This window comes from Saccostrea cucullata, unplaced genomic scaffold, assembly GCF_032062105.1.
Source record: "Saccostrea cucullata isolate Sc308-1 unplaced genomic scaffold, CSIRO_AGI_Scuc_v1 ctg1671, whole genome shotgun sequence".
Classification (NCBI taxonomy): Eukaryota; Metazoa; Mollusca; class Bivalvia; order Ostreida; family Ostreidae; genus Saccostrea; species Saccostrea cuccullata.
This window is the reverse complement of record NW_026941209.1, coordinates 77,837-97,950: the sequence shown is the minus strand read 5'-3', so window position 1 is coordinate 97,950 and position 20,114 is coordinate 77,837. Positions and strand designations below refer to the sequence as shown.

Below are 20,114 nucleotides of genomic sequence, written 5' to 3'. Positions count from 1 at the left end.
ACTTTAGAGTCACAAGTTCAACCATGGACCCCCGTACCAGTGCCCAGGACGTGCTGAGATGTGACCTTTGTAAAATCGCTGAGGTAGAAATGCATTGCGATATTTGTATTGTCAACCTGTGTACAGCTTGCGTAGGGAAACACATGATATCTGATGAATCCAAGGACCACAAAGTCGTCAAATTTCAGTCCAGAAAATCCACTCTCCTCTGTAAATCTCATGATAAACAACAATGCATGATGTTCTGCAACCAATGTGACATTCCTGTTTGCCCTAAGTGCATTGCATCTGATCAGCATAGAGGTCATAAATTATCAGAAATCTTACAAGTTGTGGATGAAATAAAGAACAACATTGTCAAAGAACAAAATGAATTAAAAGACACAATTTATCCCACCTACCAGGACATTGCCTCTGATGTACAAAACAGAATGAGTCAGTTAGAAAAGGAATATGGAGATCTCTCAACAGCCATAACAAAACATGGAGAGGACTGGCACAGAGAAATTGACAAACTTGTCAAGAAACTTAAAGCTGAAGTTGATGAGATGAAAAACACACAGTTACAAACTTTGCAGAAACATCTGGATGAAATAAACAAGACAATGTCTGACATCAAGGAAGAAATCGATTCAATAGAAACTGCAATAGACACCAGTGACTTGTCAAAACTATTTAGTGTCACATCCATTGCTGAAAAATACAAAAAGCTTCCAAACAAATTAGAACCATGCTTACCTAAATTCATTCCAGGAAAAATCCAAGGAGAAGAACTTGATAAATTATTTGGAATCTTATCATCGAGTTCATTAACTTCAGATAAACATGACTACAGCATGAAGACACCACAGAAATCAGCAGAAGCTGGATCCTCTCCTCCAGTCAAACAGCTGCTTGATGAACCAGAGACTGTCACCACCATAGACACTGGGTATAGAATTGATCTTTACAATGTGGCCTGTCTGAGTGATGAAGAAATCTGGACAAGTGGACATGGCAGCACCATGAAACTCTACAGCATCAATCAGAGATCACTACTCAAGTCAATCACAACCAAGTCATGGCTCTATCCATCTGACATAGCAGTGACAAAAAGTGGAGATCTAGTTTATACTGATTACGGTGATAGAACTGTAAACATTGTGAAGAATAAGAAGATAGAGGAGGTGATCAGACTACAGAACTGGAAACCTCGCAGTGTCTGTAGTACCTCCTCTGGTGACCTCCTGGTTACCATGGAAAGTGATGATTATAAACAAACAAAAGTTGTCCGTTACTCGGGCTCCACAGAGAAACAAACCATTCAGTTTGATGATCAAGGTAAACCTCTCTTTTCATCTAGTAGTTATCACATAACAGAGAACAGGAACCTGGATATCTGTGTGTCCGACTGTGTAGGTAGAGCAGTAGTGGTGGTCAATCAGGCCGGGAATCTGAGATTCAGGTACACTAGACATACTCCTGCTACAAAGAACCTACCATTCAGTCCACGAGGAATCACCACAGACAGTCAGAGTCACATCCTTACAGCTGATTATAACAATGCCTGTGTCCACATCATAGACCAGGATGGACAGTTTCTCCGTTACATAGAATGTGGACTGAGAGATCCCCGGGGACTGTGTATAGATACAAATGACAATCTGTTTGTTGCCCAACAGACAAACAGTCTAGTGAAGAAAATCAAATATCTGCAGTAAAAATTACCACATTATAGAGTACGAATAATGAAAGCAAATACTTCCTATATGAAATTTACCATTATTACTGTATGCGAGTTTATTACGTGGAAAGTACATGATACAACTGTACCTCTGAATTGCATAACTGAAGGTAACAGGAATTGAAGAAAATCTATTTCATGCATCAGTAAAATCCATATATTGTGATCCATATTCTAGAAGATGTCAGTGCATGTAACTGATTTTATTTTAATTTACAGATACAGTGTATATTATATTCAATATTTAGGCAAAATTTGAAATCAACATTTTTTTTCTTTTTACATACACCTTGTACAGAAACAAAAGTCACAATATGCAAAGTTGATGAAATTTCCTCTGAAAAGAAGGGATGAAATTGAAATAAGGAAAATTGTTTAGGAGACAAAGTAACATTTTGAGAATTTATAGAGAGTGAAAAGAGAACCAAGAACAAACAGCTTCTCTGTATAAACTTGGTACCTCTTATCTACGATGATAAAGTTGATGATTTCCGCGACTTGTTTAGGCAGGTGTTCAAGGAGTGGTAGGAGAGTAGCAATTATCTGGGACATCATTTGTCCAAGGAAAGGCAACTCTAGGCTAAAAATAAATCACAACTATTTATAGAATGTGTATATTCTTCCAATTATAGAAAGATATAAATTTACAGCTGAAACAATTTGCCGCATTTCAATGCATTGAGTAAGCTTCAGTAAAAAAAAAAAATGTACCGGGTATGACTTAATCAAAGCAATTAAATTTTAATGTTTAATAAGAACATGCAATCTTATAGAATAACGTTAGTACATGCATGTACTTATAAATTTTTACAGAACTGTTTTAGTGTACCTTACCTCTTAACAAAACAGTTCCAGGCTTGACAAATAATCTCGATGAACTCTCGATCCGTGAACTGGAGTCCAATTCTGTAGGGAAAAAACACAACTATAAACATATGTGTCAAAATCTTTTATATCAAAATTAATTTTTACATTTATAAAATATGGTCATTTCAATATGTGTCTCTAAATACTATTGCATTGGGGAGGCGGCAAAATTAAATATATTTACTTGTGAAAAAAAAAATGTAATAAATCATGTTAATTTAAAAGATTAAAAGATTATAATGTTTTAACTTTATAGTCAAGAAAATCAGAAATCTTTACAAATAGAAATAATTTTTTAGGTTTTGTGAATGTCATTAAAATGATGTATATAATCTGTGTTTTTATCTGCATGTTTCATTCATAATCTATCAATTGTATTTTTCTTGTTATAGCAAGAAAATGTATTAGCTTTTTATTACCTTATCCAGCATCATTTTAGCATCCTTTTATGACATCACTGCTTGTATCAAATTCAATGCTAGTGCATGCTTCCAAAATTTCTTGTTTGTATTTTGATTTCAAGCCTTTTGATACTGATTTTGTCTTAACAAATCATGTAGATATATTTCACTTCTGGATGTGAATGCATTTTACATACTTATTGCATGTACTTTTGTAACTGAATTTTTGTGTTTATGTGACTGGAAAATTGCTTTCAAATATGGCATCAAGATGCAGGTGAAGAACTCAAACACTTTCTCAAATCCAGCAAACTGGACCAAGATACAGTTAAAACAGCAGTACAAGACTTGGGAAACAATCCATAATAACAAGAGGCCCATGGGCCACATCGCTCACCTGAGAAGCTTTGACAATTCTGTACTTAACTAGATTTACCCCTTGTAATAAATATTGTGACCCCACCCTACCCCACTGATCATAATTTAGACAATTTGAAATCTACACTACCCCAGGATGCTTCCATATATAAGTTTCAGTTTTTCTGGCCCAGTTGTTATTAAGAAGATTTTGAAAGATGTTTCCTATATATTTCTATGTAAAACTTTAATTCCCCATTGTGGCCCCGCCCAATCCCTGGGGGTCATGATTTGTATAATTCAAAATCTGCACTACCCCAGGATGCTTAAATATAAGTTTCAGCTTTTCAGGCACAGTGCTTCTTGAGAAGAAGATTTTCAAAGATGTTTCCTATATATTTCTATGTATAACTTTGATTCCCCATTGTGGCCCCGCCCAATCCCCGGGGGTCATGATTTGAACAATTTAGAATCTACACTATCCCAGGTTGCTTCCACATAAGTTTCAGCTTTTCTGGCACAGTGGTTCTTGAGAAGAAGATTTTCAAAGATTTTTCCTATATATTTCTATGTAAAACTTTGATTCCCCATTGTGGCCTCGCCCAATCCCCAGGGGTTATGATTTGAACAATTTAGAATCTACACTATCCCAGGATGCTTCCACATAAGTTTCAGCTTTTCTGGCACAGTGGTTCTTGAGAAGAAGATTTTCAAAGATGTTTCCTATATATTTCTATGTATAACTTTGATTCCCCATTGTGGCCCCGCCCAATCCCCGGGGGTCATGATTTGAACAATTTAGAATCTACACTATCCCAGGTTGCTTCCACATAAGTTTCAGCTTTTCTGGCACAGTGGTTCTTGAGAAGAAGATTTTCAAAGATTTTTCCTATATATTTCTATGTAAAACTTTGATTCCCCATTGTGGCCTCGCCCAATCCCCGGGGGTTATGATTTGAACAATTTAGAATCTACACTATCCCAGGATGCTTCCACATAAGTTTCAGCTTTTCTGGCCCAATGGTTCTTGAGAAGAAGATTTTCAAAGATTTTTCCTATATATTTCTATGTAAAACTTTGATTCACCATTGTGGCCCCGCCCAATCCCTGGGGGTTATGATTTGAACAATTTAGAATCTACAATATCCCAGGATGCTTCCACATAAGTTTCAACTTTTCTGGCCCAGTGGTTCTTGAGAAGAAGATTTTCAAAGATTTCTCCTATATATTTCTATGTAAAACTTTGATTCCCCATTGTGGCCCCGCCTAATCCCCGGGGGTCATGATTTGAACAATTTAGAATCTACACTACCCCAGGATGCTTCCACATAAGTTTCAGCTTTTCTGGCCCAGTGGTTCTTGAGAAGAAGATTTTTTAATGACCCCACCCTATTTTTGTCTTTTCTTGATTATCTCCCCTTGCGAGGGGATATGTCCCTTCATTTTAACAATTTAAATTCCCCTTCACCCAAGGATGCTTTGTACCAAGTTTGGTCAAAATTGGCCCAGTGGTTCTTGAGAAGAAGTCGAAAATGTGAAAAGTTTACGGACGGACAGACGGACGGACAGACGGACAGACAGACGGACGGACGGACGGACGACGGACACAATGTGATCAGAAAAGCTCACTTGAGCCTTCGGCTCAGGTGAGCTAAAAACTGAATGAAGGGCAAACGCACTACAAACCTTACTCAAATTTTTGTACCTTATCCCCAAAGATGTCTTTTATATGAAAGGAGGCTAACTTTCAGAAAATGTTCATTTAGTGCTCTCCCCCCAAGTGTATTGTTTACTAAAGGGGGATAACTTTTTAAATGTAATTTGTATCTCATCTTCCATGTTTCAATTTTAAACACATGATGTATTTGTAGAACAGTTGTGCTTATTTTACTTGCTTATGATGTACATGTATATGCAGTGTAATAAATCAGTTAACCTTATAAAATATCTTGTTTTCCGAAAGTCAGAGCAGTCAAGATATATATATACAGATCATACAACTATAAATTACAAAGAGTAAGAGGTCTACAAACTGTAAATAACAAGGTCACACAAACCTGAGGGTTCCGATGACTTTGTGTCGAATTGTTCCTATATGTTTCTTCCCCATCAGTTTAATAATGGCTGTCAGGCTCTCCATTGTCTAAAATGAAAGCCAAACTTACTTCACATAAACTTGGAATAAAAATGAACAGTCAGGCCATCTGCAAAATGATGTTTGCTTGCCCTCTCCCTATTCATGGCCAGTATAATGAGTCGGTACTAGGTAGGTGGAAAAAAAATCTTTTTTTCCCTCAGAAAATTTCAAATATTTGTTGACAGGATCAGACGAATTTAAGGTTTATAAACCTTCTGCTCACTAATATAAAATGCTGCTTGAACTTTAATGATTTTCCTAAAGAAATGTATTTCATAAGCACACAACTGACAATTATAGCTTAGCTTGTGGGACAAAATTGGACAAAAAAGACACTTCAACAGGCCAAATGTATAAAGGAATAATAGAAATTTATGTCATTAAGAGTTATCTCTCTTATCAGAGTATCAATGAACCTTAAAAAAAAAAATGTCCTAAAATTAAAAAAAAAAATTGAATCAGGTGATTTTTAGTGAGTTGATTGTGAGAGGGCATTCAAACAATATTTCAAAGAGGTGACCTCAGAACAAAGAAAAAAGAAGCTCTGAGAGTACGCTTGTGAGATCAATTTGCATAATGAAAGGTAAAACATTGTAAAAACTTTAAGAGACAAGTCTGTTTCACCCATAGGCATTCCATGGAAATACTGAAACCTCAAACCTTATTCTAAAATTAACTGGAACTGAGTTTTCAAACAAAGATGAATTCTACTCCCAAATACCTTGACTTACCAGTTTTTTGTCGGACAATGGAGTGCTGGCGTTGAGAAGCTGGAAATCAAAGAAAGCGATGACCCCTAGAAGTCTGGGCTGGAGGTAATCGGCCATTTGTTCTGAAGTCTTGATATCTCTAGGACCCGTGTAATTGTGGTCATAGGTGGAAAGATGTCGCAGTCCATTGAATACCTTCATTAACACAAAATCAGCAGCAATCTTAAAGCCTTTTCAATTTATTTTCAGTATTGAAATATTTGATTTCTATTACTACTGCATTCAGTGCATTGTTTAATTTACAACTAGAAATATGTCCATAGGAAATGAATGCCCCGTCGAGGATGTATTAGTAAAGCAACATGAAAATTTGTATGTGTATAAAATTTGATCAGAATATCTTGAATAGTGATGCAGCTGAATTGTTTGGTTGGAAAATATAGGTCAGATCCAGCATCAGAAGCAAGTCTGGTAGTGTCCATCCCTAGATGCATCATCCATGCAAGTTTGGTTCAGGCAGGGTTTATAGTTACTTGGGAATGAAAATATAGGTCAGATCCAGCATCCGAAGCAAGTCTGGTAGTGTCCATCCCTAGATGCATCATCCATGCAAGTTTGGTTCGGGCAGGACTTATAGTTACTTGGGAATGAAAATATAGGTCAGATCCAGCATCCGAAGCAAGTCCGGTAGTGTCCATCCCTAGATGCATCATCCATGCAAGTTTGGTTCGGGCAGGTCTTATAGTAAATTGGGAATGAAATTAAAGGTCAGATCCAGCATCCGAAGCAAGTCTGGTAGTGTCCATTCCTAGATGCATCATTTATGCAAGTTTGGTTCAGGTAGGGCTTATAGTTTCTTGGGAATGAAAATGTAGGTCAGATCCAGCATCCGAAGCAAGGCTGGTAGTGTCCTTCCTCAGATGCATCATCCATGCAAGTTTGGTCCAAGTAGGGCTTATACATGTAGTTCCTTAGGAATAGACCTGCTCCAAAAACTTAAACTTGGTCACTCATTTGGAAAATGTAGGTCAGATCCAGCATCCGAAGCAAGTCTAGTAGTGTTCATTCCTAGATGCATCATCCATGCAAGTTTGTATCAACATGTGAAGTTTGATAAATCCATCTTGAATGGTATGTTTAAAACTGAGCTAAACACTAATTTAACAAAAGTGAGGTCAAGGTAAAAAAATGTTGATGCAGTTGCATAGCTCTCCTCAATATCTATAAGCATATGAAGTTTGATGAAAATGTCTTGGATGGTTTCTTTGAAACTTAGCTTTGAGCAGAGCTAAACGCAAACTGTAACGGAAAGACAGAAGGTCGGAAGGACAGAAGGATGGAAGAACAGAAAGACGGAAGATGGACATGACAAACACTATATGCCCCGGCTATATTCATGGTGGGGTATAAAAATTATTCCCATCATAATTTGTAATTTCTCCCCTATAAAATTTCATGTACATGTATCGATCTGTACCAAATTCCCCCACCCCTTACTCATTACAATCGATCAAAAGTGTATATATAAAGCACTGCTATGATAAAGAACTACAGACTTTAGTACCTGGTTATAGTGGGTACTGAGATACAGAAGGAGTTCCTGATGTACCACCTGGAAATTCATCCTCAACAGCTGGGCAAGTTCAAGGTCAGTCTCATTCTGGTATAATGTTACAAAATCAGAGAACCTGATTATTTAATTTATTTCACCTAAAATCTAAATATTTACACGAAATATATATGGGAAGAGTCCATAAGCTTTCCATGCCTAAACAAACCAGTCAAAAGGATATATTTACACAATGTCTTTAAAAAAGGTGAACAAATGGAATATACATGTATTTAACACCCCACTAACCTGAAGAAAAATGATGGCTCGCTCCATTTCACTGCGCTGACAGAAACAAACGAGGTATGCAAACACATACTTAATGTTCTCCAGTAACAGTTTCATACGACTCTGAAACATTAATAGTTTATATAACCATAGATCTTTTATTTTACCAACATACTGTATATAACTGTAAACATGTCAATTTCTGTCTAAACAATTTTGAAATGCAATAGATGTACCCTTTTTTTCTTCTTGTAACTTTTATTTCTAACTGTGTTATAAAATGTGAGTACTTCTCATTTCTTTAAAAAAAAACTTCACCATTCTATTAAATGAGAAGGCTCTGATGATAAACATGTATAAATTAATAATGAACCTATAAAGCAGATTTATCAGAAGCTTTAGAATGTTGCAATACGTCATCAGAGCATAGGCTGTTTGGAGATATGGATGGGGTGCCCTGAATTTACTTATTATGGAACACAGACTTACTGGTAGATCTAGGATGGTGGCGATCATTTTAATGAGGGAGGAGGCTTCTGATGATGCTGTACTGACCAATTGAGGGATCATACACTTCCCCGCCGCCTGTTATAAAAATACACAGATAATGTAAAGGGTGCATTGTTATAATGTACTTTGAACAATTATGCACATTAAACAATATTTTCTACCAACTGTAAAATTATTACAGACTGGGATATAAGTGAAACATGACGTGTTAGTAAAACATTGATGCTCCCTTACGATAGCTCATGGCCAAGATAAAAGTTTCCAAATGTAGTTCAAGGTCAAGACATTAAAAATGCTGGTACCTACGGGCATAAAAAGAAATTACAGATTAGCACCACATGTTTATCTGAATTAATAGGCACTTACCTTCAGAAAAGACTTGCAGTCTCTGAAATCCAAAACATCAGCCACATCTCTTAATATCTCATCTGCCGATCTGCCAGCATTGCTCTTCTGTGAGTCTAACATTGCTGTCACCAGAAACTAAAATACAGATTTAATTAAAGCTTTCCAGTGCTTTTATGTTGTTAATTTAATAACATGCTTTCACATCATGAAGAATACTGTTATAGTCCTTCATCTACCTTACAAATCTGCTGTCTCGAGTTGAGAAACAAATTCTGAGTTTTGGTTTTCTTGTATTTGGCCACCGATTTAAGCTGAAAACCAATAAAGAAATACTTGTTAACCTTCAAAAATATCCATATGATGTTTAGGTCAATATAGGATGGAGCCCACTTGTTATATGCATCTTTTCAACAAGTTTAACTTTACACACTTAATTTTTTGTTAAAATATGATTTTGGTACCTTCAAAATCCATCCCAACATAAAAGTGTAATATTAGATATAATGTCATTATGACAATGCCTACCTGTTGGTATGCTATTGCTGCGATCAACTGTACTTTAGACAGCATGTTTTCCAGTAAACTAATAATGACCACAAGTAACAGCTCATCCTCAGCTACCCTAAAGTCAACATAAAGCTCACATTAAAAAGTGCCAGGTCTGCAGTTTAATTTGTATAATTATTATAACAACTACAGCAAAGCTCGTTGCAAAGCAACGAGTAGGTCTTCCGTCCTGTTTGACCGGAAGTAGCTTTCATTTCTAACAAAAATGAGAAATAACGCACAAAATTGGTTTGAATCCTCTAAATCTATGTTAATTAATGCAAAAATAATCAATTTTTTGGTACTTCCAGTTTAACCGGAAGTGACGACGACGGAATGAAAATTAATTTTTATGCTCCCAGAGTCATATTTTACCAAAAAAGTTGTCAAGAAAGGCAAAAACACGCATTTTCCGACTACTTCCGGTTTGGCCGGAAGTGACGACGCCGGACGTTTTTTGATTACCCCAATAGATTAAGCTTGACATTTTGAACAACTTTGCTTCTCTGACGTATTACAAATTCTCAATACGTTTTGAGATAGAAGGAAAAAACTTTCGGCCCCTCTTTAATTTTAGGGGCCAGTCCCTTATCGTTGATATCCGTTGAAAGATCGTGACATTCTTAACAACTTTTGTTCTATATGTTTTGATAAAATATTTACAGGTAAAAAGATGCTGTTGAAAAAGTGTTTAAATTTTTCAAATTCATGATAGACCATTTTTCGGAGCATAGCGACCGCCGACGTACGGCGTTTCCGGAAAAAGCCAAATACGAAAGGCACATCTGCAGACATAGGTCTATCATGCCTGAAAGTTTCATGTTTCTATCTAAACTCATTTTTCAGAAAAACTCTGGACAACACAACCCTTTAAAATTCATAAAATCGGCAATATCTCAGACCGGAAGTGACGTCATCAAAAAAGAAAAAAAAACGCATAAGGTTCAAGTGATGATACATGAGTCCTGAAAGTTTCATGAAAATCCATTGAGCCGTTTTCGAGAAATCGCGTGCACAAAATCGGTAAGAAAAAAAACAATAATAAAAGTGAAAAAGAAACCTAAGAATAACAGAAAGGTCTTCCGCTGAAGACGGAAGACCTTAATAAATCACACTTTGTCAGTATTTCCTGGATTAGTTTATCGTCTAATGAGCAGGCAACTAAAATTTTACAATATGTTCATTGAGACATTCTTTGTGGAAACTTTTACATAGAGAAGATTTGATAAACTGATCTGATGACGGAGTTATCATTAAAAATTTCTGGTTGAGAGTGATCTTTGAAATCCATGAAAAAATTGATCCCCCCAACAAGATGATTCCACAGTAAATCTTACCTACTAATCTGTAAGATCGTTAGGATCATGGTCTGTTGTAATCATATATTCTGTTAGACCCCTGGTTAATCTTACCTGCCAATCTGAGCTATAGTTAGGATCATGGTCTGTTGTAGTCGTATATTGTGTTGGACCTGCGGTAAATCTTACCTGCCAATCTGAGCTATAGTTAGTATCACGGTCTGTTGGAGTCGTATATTCTGTTGGACCCTTGCTGACTCCAGCGTCTCTTTCAGCGTTCGAACAATCAGCTGATTGGAGTCACTGTTTCCCTCCCCGACCATGGAACCAATAATCTTACTGAGAGAGAGAGAGAACAAAAATCATTGTAACTATAAGCATGTGCTTGTGTACAAGACTGCAGATCCAAAATTACTTAACATGGCTTTACATTATTTTTAAGCAAAGAAAAATTATAATCCTTTTCAAAGGTTATAAGTCTCTTTTCAATGTCCATTTTTCATTTAAATGAAATAAAATGATGGTTTAGAAGACTATTTGATACCTGAACTGTTCTCTGACCCCGAAGTCAGGGTCCTGGATGAGGGACATGCACGTCTTTAACATCTGTATGGTAGAACTATTATTAGAACGGACTCCAATGTGTCCAAAGATCCTCTCTAGACTACAGTTAATCAGTTCTACAGACAGAAAAGGAATCTGATATTACATACCTGTTTCACTTCTCTGTACAATATGTTTAATTTCAGAACATTTGAATAGAGTTTTTCCTTCTTATGGTACTAAATACTTCAGCATATTTAATTAAAACAGATCAGGGAAGCAAGTGTTCTTAAATAATTCTTTTTGATTTAGAGTAAACCACTCTATCATAGTTCTACAGTCTGTTTTTATGATACTGAAAACCACAATTTATACCTAGATTATATAATGACCAATTTATTTGTTGACAATGTATTTACAATTTATCATTGAAAATTCTCTTAATAAATCTAAACATTTATTTAAATCAAAAGCCTGAAAGGCTTCAATGGCGTCGAACAAGAAAAACAATTTCAAAAGATCTGCAAATAGGTCAAGTGAGTGACTCCAGTAACATAATAATAAAATTTTAAAAAATAGTCTTAACACAAATACAGAATAGGGCCTGATAGCCTTATGTCCTGGTCCGAATGAGTCAGGGTTCGAATTGACCAGACATCGTCAGAAATGTCCATCCTCTATATCAATCTAATTTCTTTTCAGTCAATCGAAGACATATGAAGGGTTTCATAAATTATTTTAATTAATTGCCATTGTCAGAGTGTTGTTCTGTTGTATAGTGATTGCATCTTAACTACAACTATGACTCTACTGTTACAAGTACGATCGACTTATGATAAGGCGCGGTAAACAAATGGAGGAAATGGATAAATACAGTAATACTGGCATTACTGGTCAATATCGTAGGTTGTTCGGCTAAAATTGGATTGAAGATCGTAAAAGTAAAGCTAAGATTAAGAAATTCAATCTTTATAGTCTTGTTGTATTCGTGTTTATTTTGTAATTACTTTACCGTATTTAAGATTGTTTGTATTACAGTAATCGGTCCCAAAATGTGATTCATGTCATTCGACGCACCCTCTCAGTAGAAATTTATCCGCAACAACCATAACGTTTTTCTTGCGTAAAAATTAAACATAATATCGTTGTTTTGTAGTAGTATTAATTGAAGATACAATTGATTTAATTTTATATTCAAGCTATTATTCATTGTGAACGTTTTAAAAGAAATTGGTTTACAGCTGTTGCTATTTTCTATTGCGGATGCATCCACTGACATGTGCGGTCGCGTAAACCTGACTGATCGCTAGATGACGATCGGGCAAGCCCGACTCCATAATAAAAGTTATACATATATTTATTTCATACAAGTAAACATAGGTAATCAGAGATTACAGAGCTCACCTCAACGAATGTTGTCTTTAAGTAAGGCAAAGTCACACAATTAACCAACAAAAGTTGTACATTCCAAAAATGAAAATATTTAAGCAATTTTGATCTGATACTTTGAAATAGACCTACATAAAAAATTTAAACAAGTTCTTCTTCATGAAAATGTAATCAAAATCCAGCATCTGAAGCAAATTTGAGAGTTTTCATCTCTTGATGCAACATTTGTGCAAGTTTGGTTTATACAATGTTATATATTAAGCCTTATAGTTTTTTGGTAATAGACCTGCAACCATAACTTTTACCTGGTCTATTATCTGAAAAACGTATGTCGAATTCAGCATCCGAAGCAAGTCCATTAGTGTGCATCCTAAGATGTATCATCCAAGCAAGTTTGCTCATTATAGGGCTCATAGTTAATTGGAAATGAAACATGCATCAAAAACTAACATTTTCACTCATCCACAAAAAGTAGGTCAGATTCAGCATCCGAAGCAAGCCTGGTATTGTGCATCCTTAGATGTATCATCCATGCAAGATTGGTCATTAAAGAACTCATAGTTACTTGGAAATGAAACCTGCACCAAAAACTTTTACCTGTTCACTCAACCAGAAAATGTAGGTCAGATTCAACATCCGAAGCAAGCCCGGTAGTATGCATCCTTAGATGTATCATCCATGCAAGTATGGTCAACATAGGGCTTAAAGTTACTTGGAAATGAAACCTGCACCAAAAACTTTTACCTGTTCACTCAACCGAAAAATGTAGGTCAGATTCAGCATCACAAAAAAGCCAGATATTATGCATTCTTAGATGTATTATCCATGCAAGTTTGGTCAACATAGGGCTTATAGTTACTTGGAAATGAAACCTGCACCAAAAACTTTAACCTGTTCCCTCAACCGGAAAATGTAGGTCAGATTCAGCATCCGAAGCAAGCCCAGTAGTATTCATCCTTAGATGTATCATCCGTGCAAGTTTGGTCAAAATAGGGCTTATACTTACTTGGAAATGAAACCTGCACCAAAAACTTTAACCTGTTCACTCAACCGGAAAATATAGGTCAGATTCAGCATCCGAAGCAAGCCCGGTAGTGTGCATCCTTAGATGTATCATCCATGCAAATTTGGTCAACATAGGGCTTATAGTTACTTGGAAATGTAACCTGCACCAAAAACTTTAACCTGTTCACTCAACCGGAAAATGTAGGTCAGATTCAGCATCCGAAGCAAGCCTGATAGTATCCATCCTTATATGTATCATCCATGCAAGTTTGGTCAACATAGGACTTATAGTTACTTGGAAATGAAACCTGCACCAAAAACTGCACCAAAAATGTTAACCTGCTCCAAAAACATTAACCTGGTCAGTCCTTTGCTGAAATTGCAGCATCTGAAACTTTGACTGGTACAATGAAACACACTAGAACCATCTTCCATGCATGTCTAATCAATATAGGGCATAGAAGTACTTAAAAAGAAAACTGTTCCAAAAAACTTAACCTTAACCTGGGACGCCGACGCCGAGGGTATCACATAAGCTCCCCTAACTTTGTTGAGTGAGCTAAAAAGCACCAAATTTCAATTGTCATAATCTTTATTTGTAAAAAAAAACTTGAATACTGACTAAGTTTCACTTGGGTGTTGTGTCGACCAATCAGATTCAGGAATGGTGAGAACATGTTTGGATCTACAAGTTTAGGTCTCTCTTTTGATGAAGCATTCTCATGTTTATCTGAAAACAGAAATCAACCTCACAAATAAAATAAGGCAAATTCAAGCTGTTACTTACCATGTATTTACCCCCTAAAACATACTGGACATATATTCTCATATACTCTTCAAAAAAAGAAACCCATAGTAGAATTTTAGTGACACATTGAACATAAAGATTATTTAGTAAAATGACGCATTGATAAAACAGAAATGTGGTAAGCAACAGGAATACTATCTAAATGTCATAATTATTCAACAATTTTAAAATTATAGTCAGTTTAAGACCATTAAAGATCAATATCTGGTATGCCCCCCGCAGACACAAATGACAGCTACAAACAGCATCAAATGGAAGCAAATGTGTGTAATAAAAACTGTATAGGAATACTCTCCCACTCCAAATGAAAAACTTTGGTCAGCTGTTGCAGAGTCTGGGGATGCGATTGTCTTTGGCAAATCATGTCAATCCATTTTTTCCTATGCTGCTTAATTTGGATTAAATCTAGCGATTTAGATGACTGTGGCTAAAACAGGTTGCTGTTTCTTTGCAAGAATAGGTGTGTCAAACGAGCCATATGTGGCTGTGTATTGTGAGAATGCAATACGGCTCTAGGATGCTGCAAAATTGAATGGGTATGTGTAGGTAGAACATGGTTAGAGTACCTTTTTCCATCAAAGTCCATTGAATTCGAACAAAATCAATCTTACTTTCTTATAATACCGTTTTCCATATCATTACACTACCACCACCAACTTTTTTTACGTCCTGGAGGAAGTTATCTGTCTAACATTCATTACAAAGCATTAGCACTCTTAAACTTATAAGAGGCTTTCAGGTAAACATTCTGGACTAGTAGGTTAACCAAACTGTTTGGCAGTGATGCTGTGGTCATATTCTATTGATCTGAGATCTTTGAAGTCGATATTTGGAGTGTTGTGGGGTCGGAACAATGGCATGAATAATCCTCTTGCAATAATTCGTAGTCAACTGAAAACGGTCTTGTTAGATGATCTGTTCAGTTCATGGATAGCTAATGCTTTAGATGACGTCCTTGCATTACATTCATGCAATTTACGTAATCCTCGGAAGTGATGCTGTGCTGCTGATGTCACACGTAGTCCACCATATTTTTTGCGAGCATTGGGTGTTCAATGTTAATGGTTTATGTTTTATAGGTTAGATATGTTCTGTGTGTATCATTAAAACCTCTTGCAATTGTAGATTGCGGTACCCCTACTTCCAGTCACCCATTTTTCCTTTTTGTGCTACGCAACATTCAGATGCAGCATTTTTAGGAAGCATCATTTTTCAGATAAAACCAGGTTCAAAATATCGAGAACCCCTGCTTTTGATAGCCCCTTTGTACCTGGAGGAATTGCATCGGAATTCAACAAATGAAAATCGAGATCAAAATTTTGGGGGAAATTTTGCAAAATCAGGTCTTTTTGTCTGTGAGACTTGTACAATAGCTGTAAAATTAACAATTGTATTAAAAAATCATACATTTCACTCGAATACATCGTATCCATACAAAAATAAAAGGTATGACAAAGCTATCATACGTTTTTCAGGGCATTGTTCGTATTATGCGTTTCTTTTTTTGAAGAGTATATATATATGTACACTAAGTATCAAATCTTTATTACTTTCACTTTTGTTGATGAGAATAAGAACTAAATTTGGGGAGAGAAGTCAGAGCAATTGGTCAAGTGACTTTCGTGACCTTGTCAAATACCCACCCAGGAGATTGTCACAGGATAAACACTGGATTTTACGACTGTGTTCCACCAAACCAAACTTATTTCTCTCTTTCCTGAAAAAAATTTAAATTGAAGTTAAAATATTTGTTTCTACAAACTGCCTATATGAACATTTCATAGACTATTCCGTCATGCTTCTTTAGTCTGGATGCTTGTGTTCCCAAGCAAAGATTTTGTCTGAATTACTGGCATCCCAATTAACAAAGCTCCACTGTTCATGTATATTAAAAGACATGTAATAATAATTGTGTTTTTTTTGGTCTGTGAACAATAGGCCTGCATGACTCACCTGAGTACAGCCTTTCTACAGATGACACAGGCCAGTATCCCTGCTATGGAGACTAGGGCTTCCTGGGTTACAGAATCAGTTGTATTGACCATTGGTCTGTCATTACAAAAAAAAGTAAAAAATACATAAAGAAGAATTTCTCCATGAACCAACATATAATTGAAAATCTTCACATAATTATCATTCACTCAAGGGTTAAAGGCAAACAAAAAACATACAGCAAAAGGTCATGAACCAGGTGATTTGCATTTGGTCCCAGATGAACGAGTAACATGGGCAGACACTGTACAGCTGCTATTTTGACTTCAGTATCTGAGTCTGTCTGTAAACACAGAAGTCACATTTGTTTAACTAATATACTAAATTCACATTTATTACATATCTACATGCAGGGTTGGGTAACTTACTGTAGGGGTTGCTTTACTTACACATGCCTGTCGGTACACATGTACCCTCCACTGAGGAGAAACCTCTTTAGGCAACAAAGACAGCCCCCTGAGACACTCACATCTGACTTCATTATCTGTAATCAACACAATGATAAATTTCTCTCCAGGCAAACATATCTAATATAAGCATGCTTTAAATTGCAAGCTATTTTTGAAATACTTTAAATTTTCAAAATAATTTTCACCCAATTTATCGGAGATTTCCTGACTGATCTTGCTGACTGTCTTAGACTCGACGGGTTTCAGGTCCATCCAGGAGGGATCATTCTGTGGGGAATATAATGGATTTCATATGCAATTTTCAAAGGAAGAACAAGGTTTCTGTGACATGGATAAGTCAAATTTTACCAAGTTCAAGTCAAATTCAATTGGCAGTTGCATCCTTGGAATGGATTTGAGTTTCAACTTCATCTTCTTTATCTCAAAGTTTTAACAACATGATGTAATGCTCAAGATACTAAGGTTTTAAATATAACTCAAAACAAGACATCAAATAGTTCATGATCTTTATATCTACATGTATGTGTACTTACTAGTAACCATGGTAATGACAACATCCAACACATTGTATCCTCATGATCGGTCCACTCTACACAAAACAATATTTAAAACTATAGTGTTTCTCTTAAAACAAAAAGCACACATAAAACATGTAACTCACTGAATAAAAATGGTTTTAAAAGAGAGAGATGAATTGTTTATCTTTGAAATATAAACTGATTAAATCATCTGATATGTTCAGTTTCACAACATCCTATAACTGATTGTGTCTTATTCTACAGACAGAGGACTTAACACCCATGCATTTAATATAAACATGCTTTAATACATGTATTTACATATAAACATAATTTAGCAATAAAATGTACACAACATAGATTGGTCAACAAAAAATGAAGTTTATAGATCAATGTATTGGATTTTTAATCTTCCGTGTGCGAGAAATTTTCGCAATGTTCGCGAGAGCTTCGTCATTGCGAATATTTCACGCCGCGAACTGGTCCTTAAGGTTTATGTGCCTATTAACAACAGAGCTAAAATAGGCTTGATTGCGAAAATAAATCGTCACAAACTAGTTTATCCCCGGTAAATCGTGAAATAAAGTCGTCGCGAATAAAAGTTGGTTTACAGTAGTACCTTGTGTGTCCAGCACAGCCACTATAGATCTAACAATAGACAGGGTGTTTACATTCAGTTCATCAGGGTTCCAGTGGTGACTGTACTGCAGGGTCAACTTCCAGGTGTCAAGGACACTCTCCACAAGGTCATGTTGTAACCATAGCAACACAGAGCTTGCATCTTCTGGAAGACTGATAATACAAACAAAATTTTAATGCAGATAGAAACCTTTCCATCATAAAAATTATTATTAAAGAGAAACGTTCATTTTAAATAATCCAGGTAAGTAATTTAAATAAGAGAATTAGATACTTTTTTTATGATTACTAATAATTGAATGGTCACATTTATTGGATTAATTTTCAGACACTGTAAATCACACAAAACCATATTTTTTTCCAGAGAAGAACATACATTTTTTTGTGGTTATATGAAGCCTCAAAACTTGTCATGACGCCCACACTGATCACCTTGAGAGCTGTGTGAATCCCCTCCAAAATCTCAGCATGCTTGTCCTAAATATAGTAAATAAAAGGTTAAAAGGTCAAACATAACCACCAATGATATTCCAGAGTGTCAAATACATGTAGATCCTCCAACGATATTCCAGTGTGGTGTGGTAAATTAACCCCATCCTTTACCTGATTCGGGTCCTTTAGGCTGCTGATCAGTTTTTTAATCTTTGATTTCAGCCTCAGGTATCTGTGTGGTGGCTTTGCCTTCTGCTGAGTAGGCTGTTCATCTGCCTTTCTGTTAAAAAAAAGATTGAAGCAAGTCTATATTATAAATTCTTACATTATTCAATAAGATGCGGTGATGAATTTTACATGTACATGTAACTGTAACATATATAAAATACCTTTTGCGTTTGAACTGTGATGGAGCTGTATCTGTCTTGTCCACTGCCATGGTAACTGATGTATCTGTTAGTCCACTATATGCCTGTTTGATGTCAGACATTAACAAAATCACCAGAGGCCTGACCAGGTACTGCACAGAGAAGTAAAAAACGTCGACAGGAAAATAACAATCAGAGAACTGTTTCTTTTTTTCAAGTTATATTCAAAAATAAATTTTTAAATTTCTTTTAATGTCACCTGACCAACCTTGACCTTTCATAATTCTACTTACCTGTGACCTAGTATTCTTTCCAACTTCCTGTAACAGTACAGAGAAGACTTGGTCTTTGATGTGTTTGGTTTCCCCTTCTGAGGGACCAGCTACAGTAAGAGCCTCTAAGCAGTGACTCAGGAGGTCAGACAAGGACATTGCCATGGCAACAGTAACCAGGTTGTGGAAGCCATGTTGCTGGATGTGGCGACACATTTTCTGTAGGATGTTCTGATGCTGGAAGTCTGATAGGTGACTGGGGGCCAGGGGCTTCTTGTCGGCCAGACACACACTTAACAGAACCTGGGCTGTTCTCTCCTCTAGTTCCTGTCTTTCTCTGTAGAATCAGAAAGCACATTGTTTACATGGGAATTGTATCGTCCTTGTTTTATTTTCTTCACACAGGATTGAAGTAAGACATACTGAGCTTATAAAACAAGTAGATATATATACAATGATTTTCCTGCATAAGACCACATGTACTGAATTTGTTATTTTAAATATGAAACTCAGTCTCAATTATTCAGCTCTCAGGGAATCCTATACAAATTACATGTAATTTTAAGGAACACAGTCATATACATGTAAATCTATTGAACAGGTGTCGGAGAAGACAGTTTTCACTGTACATTCTGTCATTTTAACATGAATCTCAGTCACAATTTTTCAGCTACTGTATACAAGGAAAATTTTGCCCCTGTTTTATTTTCGCCCCTTTCATCCTACCATTATTTGGATGAATTTAAACAGGGCAAATTCAAAGAGTACAGTATTTAAGGAATGAAGCTTATTTCAACTTATGTTATCCGATATAACATAACTTGGGGCAGTTTACACTTTTTTATAAACCGCGAAGCGGTTTATAAAAAAGAGTATATCTAACATAAGTTGAAATATATTTTTGTGTAGACAATGAGACTACAAAAAGACTTCAAATTGAGCATTTTTCAAAAGTAACGTCAAGCGGAGTAATACGTTTTTGAACTCATTGTGACGTAGGCAAG

General features: G+C 36.0%; 2 protein-coding genes across 5 annotated transcripts in view; one reads left to right on the top strand and one right to left on the bottom strand.

The window, feature by feature from the left end:
• Positions 1-725: 725 nt before the first annotated feature.
• On the top strand, positions 726-2,110 carry LOC134257424 (uncharacterized). Its single transcript, XM_062740044.1, has one exon. It carries the CDS (start codon positions 837-839, stop codon positions 1,698-1,700), a length of 864 nt encoding a protein of 287 aa, XP_062596028.1. The 5' UTR covers positions 726-836; the 3' UTR covers positions 1,701-2,110.
• Positions 2,031-20,114, bottom strand: part of LOC134257421 (serine/threonine-protein kinase atr-like) — a 41,354-nt gene continuing 23,270 nt past the window's right edge. For 2 of the 4 annotated variants that reach the window (XM_062740040.1, XM_062740039.1), the window contains 24 exons: positions 19,132-19,447; positions 18,860-18,990; positions 18,642-18,750; positions 18,415-18,515; positions 18,019-18,191; positions 17,415-17,470; positions 17,067-17,148; positions 16,861-16,955; positions 16,651-16,754; positions 16,433-16,528; positions 16,123-16,196; positions 14,294-14,401; positions 11,279-11,414; positions 10,924-11,073; positions 9,416-9,512; positions 9,127-9,201; positions 8,909-9,025; positions 8,522-8,617; positions 8,054-8,155; positions 7,760-7,855; positions 6,217-6,390; positions 5,406-5,491; positions 2,558-2,629; positions 2,031-2,303 (listed from right to left, as the gene is read on the bottom strand). In XM_062740040.1, the coding sequence (XP_062596024.1) occupies positions 2,099-2,303; positions 2,558-2,629; positions 5,406-5,491; positions 6,217-6,390; positions 7,760-7,855; positions 8,054-8,155; positions 8,522-8,617; positions 8,909-9,025; positions 9,127-9,201; positions 9,416-9,512; positions 10,924-11,073; positions 11,279-11,414; positions 14,294-14,401; positions 16,123-16,196; positions 16,433-16,528; positions 16,651-16,754; positions 16,861-16,955; positions 17,067-17,148; positions 17,415-17,470; positions 18,019-18,191; positions 18,415-18,515; positions 18,642-18,750; positions 18,860-18,990; positions 19,132-19,447 (2,851 nt within the window). In that variant the 3' untranslated portion in view covers positions 2,031-2,098. The other 2 variants (XM_062740041.1, XR_009989915.1) reach the window with 2 other exon arrangements.

Bases quoted from the DNA above. Each gene is read 5' to 3' on its own strand.
- LOC134257424 (XM_062740044.1), top strand. From the start codon at position 837: ATGAAGACACCACAGAAATCAGCAGAAGCTGGATCCTCTCCTCCAGTC.